Here is a 12500-nt window from a genome sequence, read left to right as displayed (position 1 = left end):
TTAAGACCTGTTGGACATTTGCGTTAGTCGTGTGTGTGCAACTATTTGGCGGTATTTCAAGCTCTTTGGTGTTCGGTTTGTTCTTATTTAATTATCCCACACGTCCGGTCACTCATCTTGCAGGAGTTGGCAGAGGTCCGCTATAAAGTTTTGGTTGCAGTACAACATAAAAGATAGAAACCATATTGGTGGACGTCTTTAATTCAGCACCGTGTTAAAAATGAGTCTTGTGCGTAAATGCGCAACTGGCGAAAAATGTAATATGCTAGTAATAGTATAATAGTAATAACGTCTAATTTCACGACATCTCTATTCTATTGCGAACGTGTGACACACCTTGTCCCAAGGTGTGTCATCTCTGATTCTCGTTGAGAAACATCAGTGGCCCTTTTTTGGCACGGCTACTGATCAACATCCATCCACGCCCGTCCTTTTATCCTATACTGGCTTACACTTCAACCGCATTTTTTGTGTGTAACGGATTAAATATTGACTTGTGCCAGTTCTATGCATTCTACAGCCACAATCCAACTTGTTCCTCTGTTAATATTTCATGCAACACGAGCACTAGTATTGTCATGACGGTGCGCACGTACCGGATCACGTTTTGCCCATTTGGAAACGCAACACTCAATCTCCTTTGGGGCTCTGGGGAGAAACGGGAGACCTGCGGTTGTATATGTTTAATTATTTGAGCCCTTGTTGTTTTTGTCGGCCTTTTAAGATATATAACGGGGATGAGTTGCCTCTCGCAGATTCTGGGACTGTAAGTGAGGACCAGCCCAGGTCTACGACGCGAGATAAGTAATTGAAGGCCTGCATTCGTTAAGGCAGAATTAGGACATGGTCGCTTGGGAATAGTAGGCTACTGTCCAGTGGGTTGCATGTAGAAGGGCAAGAAGGTGAATAATGCACGTGTACATGTCACCGGATAGAAATGTCCTAGCCGTAATAGACTAAACGTGTGCTGTGTATGATAGAGAAGGGCCGTTGCCCTTGTTTGTTCAATTTATGGAGGGCGTGCCACCTCTGCAAAGCCGCGCGGAAATAGGATATTCTGCACGCTGCTGGTTTTATGTGAATTAATAACAGTTATGGGTGTTGCTCGGCACAAATAATGATTTCAGTTGACTAAGGGCCTTGGTTTCACAATTTTAACATTGCTATAGGGCAGATTAGAGATGATTATATGGCATGCCATCTACTTTTAGAAATCCTTTAAAGGATTTAAAAACGTATGAAAGAAAAGGAGTGGATGCGACCTGTGAAAGACTTTTTGATCATGTGTAGTTTAATGTTTGAAGATGGGACAGTTTACCCTAATGGCTATTGACACAGCCCCCCCCCCCCCCTCCCCCCTTCCCATTATCAGATTGTAGCCAAGATTGATATTTTACTTTTCTTTTTATTATCTTGAATCACAAAAACAGTTTTCGATAAAAAAAACGAATCGACACTTACCCTATTCAAATAGGGAACGTCCGTCCCTCCCTCCCCCCTCCCCAGAACACACAGACACCGCTTGTTCTGACACACCCGAGAGTTGACAGACTAGTACGGTCACCTTAGAAAACAATACATACTCCCCTCAGTGCTTGCTTGCCTGTGGGTTCCTGTCGGGTGATCTTCACACCAGGGGCGGATCTAGCCATTTTGGGGCCCTAGGCAAAATATAGACATGGGGCCCTCATCTTTGAAACACGTACACAAAACAAATAACCATCCCAATACTCTTAGAATCGCAATAAACCCATAGTGCACTGCCACTCAACTCTCCACAGTAAAATCAGTTTCAGATTTCTCCAGGCTTTGCCAAAATCAAACGAGAGAGAGAGAGAGAGAGAGAGAGAGAGAGAGAGAGAGAGAGAGAGAGAGAGAGAGAGAGAGAGAGAGAGAGATTAGAATTTCCATTCTCTGCCAGAGATACAAAATGATCTTGCACTTAACAGAACTAAAATGCATAATGGATGTGAGTCTATGAAAACCACCATTTACATTTAAACAGGACCAATGAAAAGATTTTGTGTGTGGACAGGAATAACAGTGGCTGTGTGTGTGAGTGAGAGACAGGCAAAGCAGTGGTTCAGTGTGAGTGAGTGATTGACAGGAGAGAGAGAGAGAGACAGAGAGAGAGAGAGACAGAGAGAGAGAGAGACAGAGAGAGAGAGAGAGAGAGAGAGAGAGAGAGAGAGAGAGAGAGAGAGAGAGAGGAGAGAGAGAGAGAGACAGAGGGGGGGGGGGTGTTTAGGTGTGCAAGTGGTTAAGTTCTCCATCTTCAAATGTCCATTTTCCCTGTTGCCTTCACCATTTCATGTGAGTAAAACAGTGTGTGTGTGTGTGTGTGTGTGTGTGTGTGTGTGTGTGTGTGTGTGTGTGTGTGTGTGTGTGTGTGTGTGTGTGAGTATGTGAGTGAGTGAGTGAGTGAGTGAGTGAGTGAGTGAGTGAGTGAGTGAGTGAGAGTATGTGAGTGAGTGGCAAAGCTCTGTGTGTGTGTGTGAGACAGAAAGCATTTGTAAACACAAAGTCCTACTGTTGTCGTCTTCTCAAAAGTCTTCATATCAGAGAAAAGTGGTGAGCAACAGTATAGAACCCCAACAGCAGAGCCTGTCGCAAGTTCAGCAGCGGCTGCTGTGGCAGCAGCAGGTGTAAAAAATGAAGTCAATTTCGGCAGTGTATCTGCAATTCTTTTCTTCTCAGCTTTTTGTTTTCGTTTAACACAACCACTATCATAATTCCATGCAATTCCGCCGCTTCATTTTCACCGAGTCGCATCCCTCTGCTTTGGTTTGAAGTACGTTATTTCGCGCTGCGCGCGTTACTACGTAATCATATTCTGGACTAGTCCAATGCACAATGGAGGGGGGCATGTGTGCTGGAAAATTATTATTTAGGCATTAGTTCGGCGTTATGTTGATATTTTTGTTATTTTTTTCTACTAGAAATGTTATTTTTTTTTTTACTTTACATAAGTAATGGCTGGGGGGGTCAGATTTGGGGGCCCCTAATAAAGACAGATTTGGTTGGGGCCCTAGGCACTTGCCTAGGTTTGCCTAATGGAAGATCCGCTTCTGCTTCACACACACACATAACTGGAATTCCACCGGCTGACACAACGGTGCATATGTCACACAACGGTGCATGCCTCCTTCTTGTTTTCCTTTCCTTTCTTCTGGATATACAGTAGCGTATCTTGACCTTTCGATCTTTACCTGAGAACAATATGCACAAACACACACACTTCAAACACACACAAACAGACACACACACCCCGACACACGATACTCAGTAGTCGTGTTAACAGATTACAGTAGATGTTATCTATTTCTTGTAGTTGTTTTTTAATATAAACCTCTGTATAACCCCCCTCCCCCCCCCCTTATTCAAATCGAGTGTGTGTTTGGGTCATTTCACGTGTAATCAAATGAAAGGGGTTTGGTGTGGGTGGGTCGTGGTGGTGGGGGTGAGGGGGCACGGACATACAGCGCCGAGCAGCGGCGAGGAGGAGGACAGACAGACAGGGGGAGATAATGAAAGAGGAGAAAGGAGCAGACAGGTGGCTGGTATTCCCTGGGGTAACGTGAGGCCTTCTGTGGCCGCATGGCGGCTCCAGTGGATCAGATGACCTATCAGAGATCACAACCTCCATTGTGCCGCACATCTCGTCTCGCGCCCCCCCCCCCCCCCCCCCCCCCCCCCCCCCCCGAGATGACGCGTTGTGGCGGGGAACGCAAGGATATCCTCTTGTTTCTTTTTCCACCGGGGCGCCTGCGGCAGGACACTCGGCCTCGTTCGTCAATGCCGGGCCCCCTGGTTTTTTTCTTTTTGGTTTTTCTTTTCGGAAAAAATTGCCCATTGGCCGTGTGTGGGGGCTGTTTCCCTTTCCTGCTAACCCGAGGAGCCACAGCTCAGCGTGGACAGCAGCCTGTATTGGTTCAGCAGTATTCACCCTGCTGCTGCCACCGCTATCTGCTGTGTCAGACCTAACGCAATAAAACACCTAGGACCCCCCCCCCGGGCCCGCCCTTGTCCTCCTCCTCTCTTTATTGGTCTGACTGTATTTCTGTCTGGATGCTATCTATATGTGTACAGCTTTCATTTATTGTGTTTCTTTTTATAGTTAAGTAACGACTCGTGGGTGCTTGTTAAATGCCGCACCCATGATCTCAAGATAAAATCAGGGGAATTAAATGCTACGGCATATATAGGTACAAAGTACAATAAGTAGCTGACGTTTTCTGTGCGGTGTTAGCATGTTTGTTAAATGTGTGTAGTAATTGGTTCACACAGGATGCAATCAATTGACTCAAACATTCCATCTCCATTCATTCATCCATCCCTCTCCATCCATTCATCTATCCATCTCCATTCATTTATCCATCCATCTCCATCCATTCATCTATCCATCTCCATCCATTCATCTATCCATCTCCATCCATTCATCTATCCATCTCCATTCATTTATCCATCCATCTCCATTCATTCATCCAACGATCGCAATTCCTTCACACCTCCATTCATTCTCCCATTCATCTTCATTCATTGACCCATCTCCATTTAGTAGACCATCCATCTCCATTCATTCATCCATCTATCTAAATGTATGAGTCCATCCATCTCCATTTATTCATCCAATTATCTACATAAATGAATGCACAAAACTAAATGTATTCATCCACCAAGCTCCATTCATTCACCCATCCATCTCTATTAATTCACCCATCCATCTAAAAGGCAGATTGTCACGTTGTATTCATTTCTCCACTACCCTTCCTATGTTTCTCCCAAGAACAAGAAGTCATGGAGGATGCTATTAAGACAGTGGTGAAGGTCTTCGTGAAGTCGGCCAAGGGCGGTGACAGCATGGGCGGCAAGGACTTCGACAACCTGGTGAAGAAGCAGCTGGGCAATGTGCTGACGGTGAGGTTGCCCTCTCTGAACACTCGCCGGATCGTGAGGAGAACCTAAAGAAACCACTGGAACATAGTCCTGTGTGTTCTTTTATTGTCAGCTTGTTCAGAACAAACCAGTTAACTTGTTCTCTTAGTTACTCCCAAAGAAAAGCACTTTGCTCAGAAATGTGACTAGGGAAGTCGCTAGGAGAAACAACATAGACCAGCCTGTGAATGATTTGTGTTAGGAAAAACAGCATTAACTGAAAAAAAACAAAAACAAGACATGGCGAACAACCACATTGTCCTTCCTTCGTTCTGTCTCATGTTCTTCTCTTGCTTCCTCCTTCTCTCCCAGGACACAGACTCCAAGGGGGCGCTAAAGGAGATGCGCAAGGGCCTGGACGAGAACCAGGACGGCAAGGTGAGCTTCGAGGAGTACATGACGCTCATCGGCTACCTGGCCAACTCCATGAGCGAGGCCAAGACCAAGGAGAAGGCTGAGGCGCCCAAGAGCGAAGCGGCCGTCACCAACAGCGCCCCAGCCCAGGAGAACAACTCGGCGGCGGTGCCCGCGGCGGTGGCGCTGGTGGTGGAGCCTCCCAAGGTGGAGGTGAAGCCGGTGGAGGTGGCGCTGCCCGAGCCGGTGGCGTCGGCGGTGTCCGCGGCGGCGGCAGCGGTCGGGGTGGTGGTGGAGGAGGCGGAGCCAAAGGAGAGCGTCGACGGGGCGCTTGCCGCGGCCACGGCCGCCATGTCCGTGGCCAAGGGAGTGGTGAAGGACGAGGACGCGACTTCATAGGGCGAGCGAGGGCGGCGTGCGTTCCCCTCACCCGGTCTTCACGCGACGACGACGACAGCATCACGGCCGGCACACACACACACACACACACGCACAGACGCACACACACAAAGACACAGACACATGCAAACACACACTACACGTCTAACACCACACTGCATTGAAAAGTGAGAAAAGGAAGCGTGCCAAAATGTTTTGTTTCAACTACAATTATGATCCTGAGTTCATAACGCTAAACCCTTGTCAAACCTTAAGTCCCAAGTAAGACTATTTCTTATCATTTCTATCGGAAAAAGAACTCCTGCGTTAGTCTCGTAACATTCCTCAGTGCTTGCCACTATGCTCTGTTGGTTTGTCCCGTTCGATAGTGTGCTTATGTCAATGTGAAGCGAGATACATATCAGGCTTTGGCTGAGATACGTGACCCGTGTTCAATCCTTTACAGCAAACCATGCCACTTTGTGTCACTACAGTGTTATGCTGACACACACCCTTTTTTTTTTTTTTACCCGACCACTGTGTGTTAATGCTTGGGATACACTACGACTCACCACTAAACAAAGGGACTCCATCCACTTTGCTTTACCCCCCTCTTCCTCTCTCTTTCTCTCGCTCTCTATCTCTCTCTCTCTCTCTCACTCCCTCCGACTCTCTCCCTCTCTCTCCCTCTATGTCTGTGTAGGGCCCTCACCTCTCCCTTGGGTCTTGTGACTCTGGGGTCGTCTCATTATAGGGTTAACGCATTAGTAGGCATCGGAACAGTACACCTCGTTTGCCGCTAATGGCAGGCAGTGTGCAAAACGGTGCTTCACTCGCAGCGCAATTTACACCCTCTTTCTCTCTTTTTCTCTCTCTCACTCCTTCCATCTTTCTTTCCCTCTCTCTCTCGTTTCCTCTCTCACTCTATATATATATATATATATATATATATATATATATATATATATATATATATATATATATATATATATATATATATATATGCATGATTTCAGACGTAACCGGCTGGGACTGGGAAATGCAAGATCAGGTGTAGGATTCTGGATTAATAATTAAGGAGCGTGGCGGTAATCCACACCGGGAGAGGACCTGTACGGTCATAGGGGAGCCCAAAATAACCTCGGGGGACAAGGCTGGCAAACGGGAACAAACAAACACAATTAAACTGGAAAGGGAGGTTGTTCGATTCTGTTTTGTTCTCCATTTTGTTTACCATTCTGTTATGACATTATTTTTTTATAAAGGTTTGAAACGATCCACTAAAACTAGCGCGCCGGCTGCTGCATCACGCAGTTTCCAATTCGGCAGGGTTGCGTGTGTTTTTTTTACTTTTGGTCACGCCCTTATTTTGGCGGAGGGACCCTGTTTGACCCGCCTGGCGACACCTGTCAGAGTTTACAAATCCCCGGTGGATTAGGCGTTTGGTTGGCGAACACGCCCTCCAGCTCAAACAATTACATGAAAGTAATCCGGTGTCTCTGGTGACCCTGCCCTTTACAGATCACCACTCTGTCACCGGGGACGACGACATATCATATCGTACCCACCAATCAGAAATCAATCTCCAGCATATCTCTAACACGCTATTGCACACTATATTGCTATCAGTAACCGGCAGATTATAACCATTGTATTATTCAAATAGTGGTCCCTTTTCAAGCAGTACGCTGCCATGACTCAGTGGTATCCCTCTTATTGAACTTTTCTAATCTAATATAAGAAACCTATCTATTTTTAACATATTGTCCTAACCTTGACCACTATGGAGATTACTTGAAGTCTCTGCAAAATTGGAAACATTCTTATTTGTCCTGTTATAAGCAAATCATTTGTTAATTAGAGCCTAATGATTTGTAAATTGTCTGGTCGTGAATAATGCAGGCTTGGGGAGAGAGAGAAAGAGAGGGAGAGAGAGGCTCATGTTGCACACGGCTGTGTGGCCCGCCACTAAGGCCACGTTTTGGACCTTGCGCCTTGTGCATTATCATATCAGCAGCACCAAGCACATTGAATATCTTAGCGGCCAAACAGGCAGGACAAATTCAACCCAACTCCTGTGAGTCACACACTGTGGCGCTGGGACACACCTATTGTAAATACGCTCTCATCAACATTGCTCGGCCCATTTTGTTTTCTTGTCCAAATAGACCACATTCATTGACCCGCACTGCAGTTTAAACGTACAAAAGAGCTCAAATTTGGACATTACAGTCACTACGCCTATGTTATTTACTTAACGTTACATTTTATGTCTCTTGACTAACGTGTACTCTCTTGTTTTTATTTTGTTCAGTTAGTTCAGTTTTAATAATATCAGTTCTCTTTTCATGGTACTAGAATACTACAGAGGCCCCAGTCTCTGACTGTCTGCAGTTAGTCGCCTACTATGCGTGAAGGATCATTTTGCATCTTGTGTGTCTGCGCTGGCACTCAGCATATCTTTGAAACTCTAATAACCTATATGATAGACATGCACCTGAACACTGACTTCACCGCCGCAACTCAACTGACAAATCCATGAAAAGTGTGACATATGGTGATGGGATTTAGTGAAAGGCACACCCTCTGTGTTCAACTGAATATTTGGATCAACCCTCACTGCCCCCGCCCAAAATATAATATAAATATAAATTAACTTGTTTTTCGACTTGCGTGGAACTTGGCGGACTTAACTACAGGCCTCTGTACACAGACCGACTGACTCCCTGCCAAACACACAACTAATATACATCCTTAGAGATTTCAACACACAATCCGAGTGTAGAAATGAGAATAACTTCAGAACTTTGTTATGTGTATGTGCATCCAGTTGATTGGCTGATAGCATAAACAATGGATGCATGCTTTGGTAGCAGGTCAGTGAGTATGTAATGTTGTGCATCATGTATGAGTTTATTCGACTCACCTACAGTGCCTTAAACAGTGGAGCAGTGTGCGTTTTTACTTTTAATTTGTGTTATTCTTATGTAAAACTGCCATGTTCAGCAATGGAAAACGCCATGCAATCCACATTTTAGAGTTATCCTAAATGCTTTATCATTATTGCATTGTCTTTGTAACCAATATGTGTACTATTCAATAATAAATAAATAAAAAACTGTGACTCTATATCATCATCTCTCTGTGGTATTTTGTATATTACCATCTACTTACCAGCAGTAGCTGTCTGTGTTTGTGTGCGTGTGTGTGTGTGTGTGCGTGTGTGTGTGTGCGTATGTGTGTGTTTATGGAGATGAATAATAACTCATAATTTCATCTGTAATAATAAGAAGATAAAAGTATGACACAATTTCAAATCATACACTATGATCATGTACAACAACTTTTACAATTAAGAAAAAGCATTTGATATAATAAGAAAGAAATTAGGAAACTGCACATGCCTCACCTGACATTGAGTCTAGATTGTAATAATAACTGGGGGGCTGTGTGTACGCGCAGATGTATAAGGACGGGCTATGTGTGTGTCTGTGTGTGTGCTGGAGGTTTTCTGTTTGTGTCTTAATGAAGACCTGAGGCCAGTCAGGGAGGCCCAATCACAGAGAAGGGGGGGGAGGGGGGAGGAAGCGGATGGGACGGGGTCAGGTGTGTGTGGTGAGATGGTAGCGGGGTGGAGGGTGGTGACGGGGGTGGGTGGGGGGTGTGTGTGGGTGGGTGGGTGGCGCGGGGTGTTGGGAGGGCCAGCGCGGGCAGGCGGTATTTAAACCCCGGCCCGACTCTCCCTATCCATCCTCTGCTTGACTCTTGTCTCTACCTCTGTATCTCTCCTCAGCAACAGGAAGCACTTCATCCACCGCCAGGTAAGACTCACGGCTCTTAAAAGGCACCTTTCTCCGCTGGCTCTGATCGTGATGTGCTCAGGGCGATTGTCTGCGTGCTTTTTCTTCTCTGTTTTACTGGCAGGGTGCATGTGGTAAACAAGACTTTGATAGTGGTAGGGGTTCAGAATGGTTTTCAATGGATGTGCACCAGGGAGAGATTTACCCGGCAGTTACACATGTGTTGCTCTTTGTAAACGTGATTTTATTGTTTATTGTATGTCGTATTGTTTCACCACATATGTATGGTGTAGATATCCCAAACAAATAGCTGGCCATCAGCACATTGTAATGTGATTAACTAAATAGTAATTGATTGTTATTTCGTGCTACATCAAACTTGATATATAGTATATAAATGAGTATTCCAAAAGTGCAATAAAGTAAATTGCCCTGTAGAAACTCATCTTAAATGGATGTACTTCAATTTGCTCATTGCATTACTGTGCAGATTGTGCCCCGTCCTGTGAATCTGCAACTCGACAGCGAAGCCATTACTGCTAAACTCAATCTTGTGTTACATGACAGCGTTCATGTCGTCATGGTTTCCCATTGTATTGGGTCACTGCGTAAGAAAGAGAGAGAGAAAGATAACCCCCCCGCATACATTTTCCAGTCAGCCAGCTACAGTGTCCTGTCTCTCCTCCTCTTTCAGCTAAAGTGGCCAGAGCTCTGACCTCTGTCGTACAATAGGACGCAGGAGAAACCACAGCCAGTGATCTATGACATAGAAATTACACCGGCATCATTGCCTCTCTCGGATCCAATCTGGGGCAACCGGAGAGCCAGTTATTAATCGATGAATAATTGAAAGGAAAATTACAATATTTAGAATTTCTCCCTCGGTGTAGTTTGTGGACGTGCTTTCAGGGTTGCAGATATGGGTATGCAGCAGTGACATTTGAATAATGATTAAGTGGGTGGGTGAGTGAGTGAACCAGTGGGTGAGTGGGTGAGTGTGTGTGTGGGTGTGAGTCTGGACAAATACAAGCACCTCACCTTTCCAAGCACTCTTATCTCAAAAATAAGTGTTTTGTTTTTGTACATTTCAGCATATTTGCAATTCAATATGGATACGTGTTTCACTGTAAGGCCTTTGAGGTGTACAAGGGCCTTACAGTGAAGCAATTCGTTTGAAAACAATACTTATCATGTACCAATAATCTCAGTGTGTGCATATTCAGCTTCCAGCAAAGGTCATTAAAAAGGGGAGCAAGGTTTACCCTCAAAGAGAAAATATCCTCTCACCTAAACCCATTTTGTTTTACACATCCATTTGAAACGCGGCAAGAGTTCTCTCTATTTTCTACATCAATGTGAGGCATTGACCTGCTCTATGTCTGTGTGTGTGCACAGTCTCCCCCGACCCCAGCACAAGAAGAACCAGGATGCCGGACACAATGTGTGTAAGATTGTTCAAAAGCTTCTGTTTTCCGTCTTTCCCCAACCCGACCTCCCACAAGCTCCAGCTAAGGCCAAGTATAAGTATATTCCACCCCCCGTTGCCTTAGAAACGGGGGCCACCTTAAACAAACTCCTGCATAGCGCTGATAACCCTTCACCCCTCCTCCATTCACCTCTGTCTATCTTCTTTCACTCTATGGGAGATGGCTTCACCCTCGCCATGTCATGTGACCCGGCACACACGTCACATGACATGCGGCGTGGCAGTGGAGCGGGCGTCGGTAGGCAGACACTAACCTTTGAATATCGTCTCCCCCCCCCCCCAACCCCCAACACCTCCCCGTCCAAAGCATGTCCAAGGAGCCCAGTTCCGACTTGGAGAGCGCCATGCAGATGCTCATCAAGACCTTCCATAAGTACTCTGGGAAGGAGGGGGACAAGTACACCCTGAGCCGGGGGGAGCTCAAAGAGCTGCTGCTGGGGGAGCTAGGCAGCTACCTCGGGGTGAGTGCGCCGCCATTTGTGTGTGTGTGTGTGTGTGTGTGTGTGTGTGTGTGTGTGTGTGTGTGTGTGTGTGTGTGTGTGTGTGTGTGTGTGTGTGTGTGTGTGTGTGTGTGTGTGTGTGTGTGTCGGTGTGTGTGTCGGTGTGGGTGAAAATAACTTTTTCTGCTTGTTGCATGTACTGACACACAAGGTATGTGCTCGTGAGGTTGGCAACGCGGGTGCTGACAAGCCCGTGTGCTGATTGCATTCCCACACTGTGCAAAGACACACACACACACACACACACACACACACACGTATACAGTCGCACACACACGCAGACAGGACCACACACATACACATCCACATACAATCACACGTAAATATGACCACACACACATACAGAAACATGACCACACACACACACACAGACACAAACACACACATACGCACACACACACACACACACACATACACACTCAAACACACATACACAAACGCAGACACACACACACACACCCACACACACACTCACCACATTGACATGCAGACACATTCACCCCTAAAATCTAAAACACACATGCTCCCATGAACACACAAACACACACACACACACACACACTCACACAAACCAATACACACAGTAAACCACATTCTGAGCTACATTTCTCTTCCTCTCCCCCCTCCCTCCCTCCCTCCCTCCCTCCCTCCCTCCCTCCCTCCTGCACTCCAGAGCGGCAAAGATAATGAGGGGGTGGAGAAGGTGATGAACGACCTGGACGCCAACAACGACGGGGAGGTGGACTTCACCGAGTTCATCATCCTCATGGGCGCCCTCACGGTGGCCTGCAATGACTTCTTCCTCGACGTCAAGCCAGAAGACAAGCCCAAGGAATAGCGGCCTTCCCCAGAGCCGCCGGCGCAAGAGAGAGAGAGAGAGAGAGAGACATAGAGAGAGAACAGTGTGCGCGTGCATGTGTGTGTGTGTGTGTGTGTGTGAGAGAGGGAGGGAGGGCGGGCGAGCAGGTCAGAAGAGGGGAGGGGGGGGGGGGGGGGGGGGGGGGAGGAAGATAGATGGAAAGAAAAACGTAGAGGAAGTGGTGTTGG

The 12500-nt window shown here is 46.4% G+C and overlaps 2 protein-coding genes across 2 annotated transcripts in view; both read left to right on the top strand.

The window, feature by feature from the left end:
- s100u (S100 calcium binding protein U) overlaps nt 1–5778 on the top strand; it is a 6229-nt gene extending 451 nt beyond the window's left edge. Inside the window, exons 2-3 of the mRNA XM_056582969.1 lie at nt 4787–4917; nt 5248–5778. Of these exons, the coding sequence (XP_056438944.1) occupies nt 4798–4917; nt 5248–5688 (561 nt within the window). The 5' untranslated portion in view covers nt 4787–4797 and the 3' untranslated portion in view covers nt 5689–5778. The remainder of the gene's footprint in view (nt 1–4786; nt 4918–5247) is intronic.
- A 3659-nt stretch (nt 5779–9437) lies between these two features.
- Nucleotides 9438–12291, top strand: s100s (S100 calcium binding protein S). The gene is made up of 4 exons (XM_056583468.1): nt 9438–9488; nt 10863–10908; nt 11261–11414; nt 12127–12291. Exons 2-4 carry the CDS (start codon nt 10895–10897, stop codon nt 12289–12291), a joined length of 333 nt encoding a protein of 110 aa, XP_056439443.1. The 5' UTR covers nt 9438–9488; nt 10863–10894.
- Nucleotides 12292–12500: the final 209 nt, after the last annotated feature.

The sequence above is a fragment of the Gadus chalcogrammus genome, chromosome 22 (assembly GCF_026213295.1).
Source record: "Gadus chalcogrammus isolate NIFS_2021 chromosome 22, NIFS_Gcha_1.0, whole genome shotgun sequence".
NCBI lineage: Eukaryota > Metazoa > Chordata > Actinopteri > Gadiformes > Gadidae > Gadus > Gadus chalcogrammus.
The sequence above is the reverse complement of the archived record's forward strand: the minus strand, read 5'-3'. Positions and strand labels throughout refer to the sequence as shown.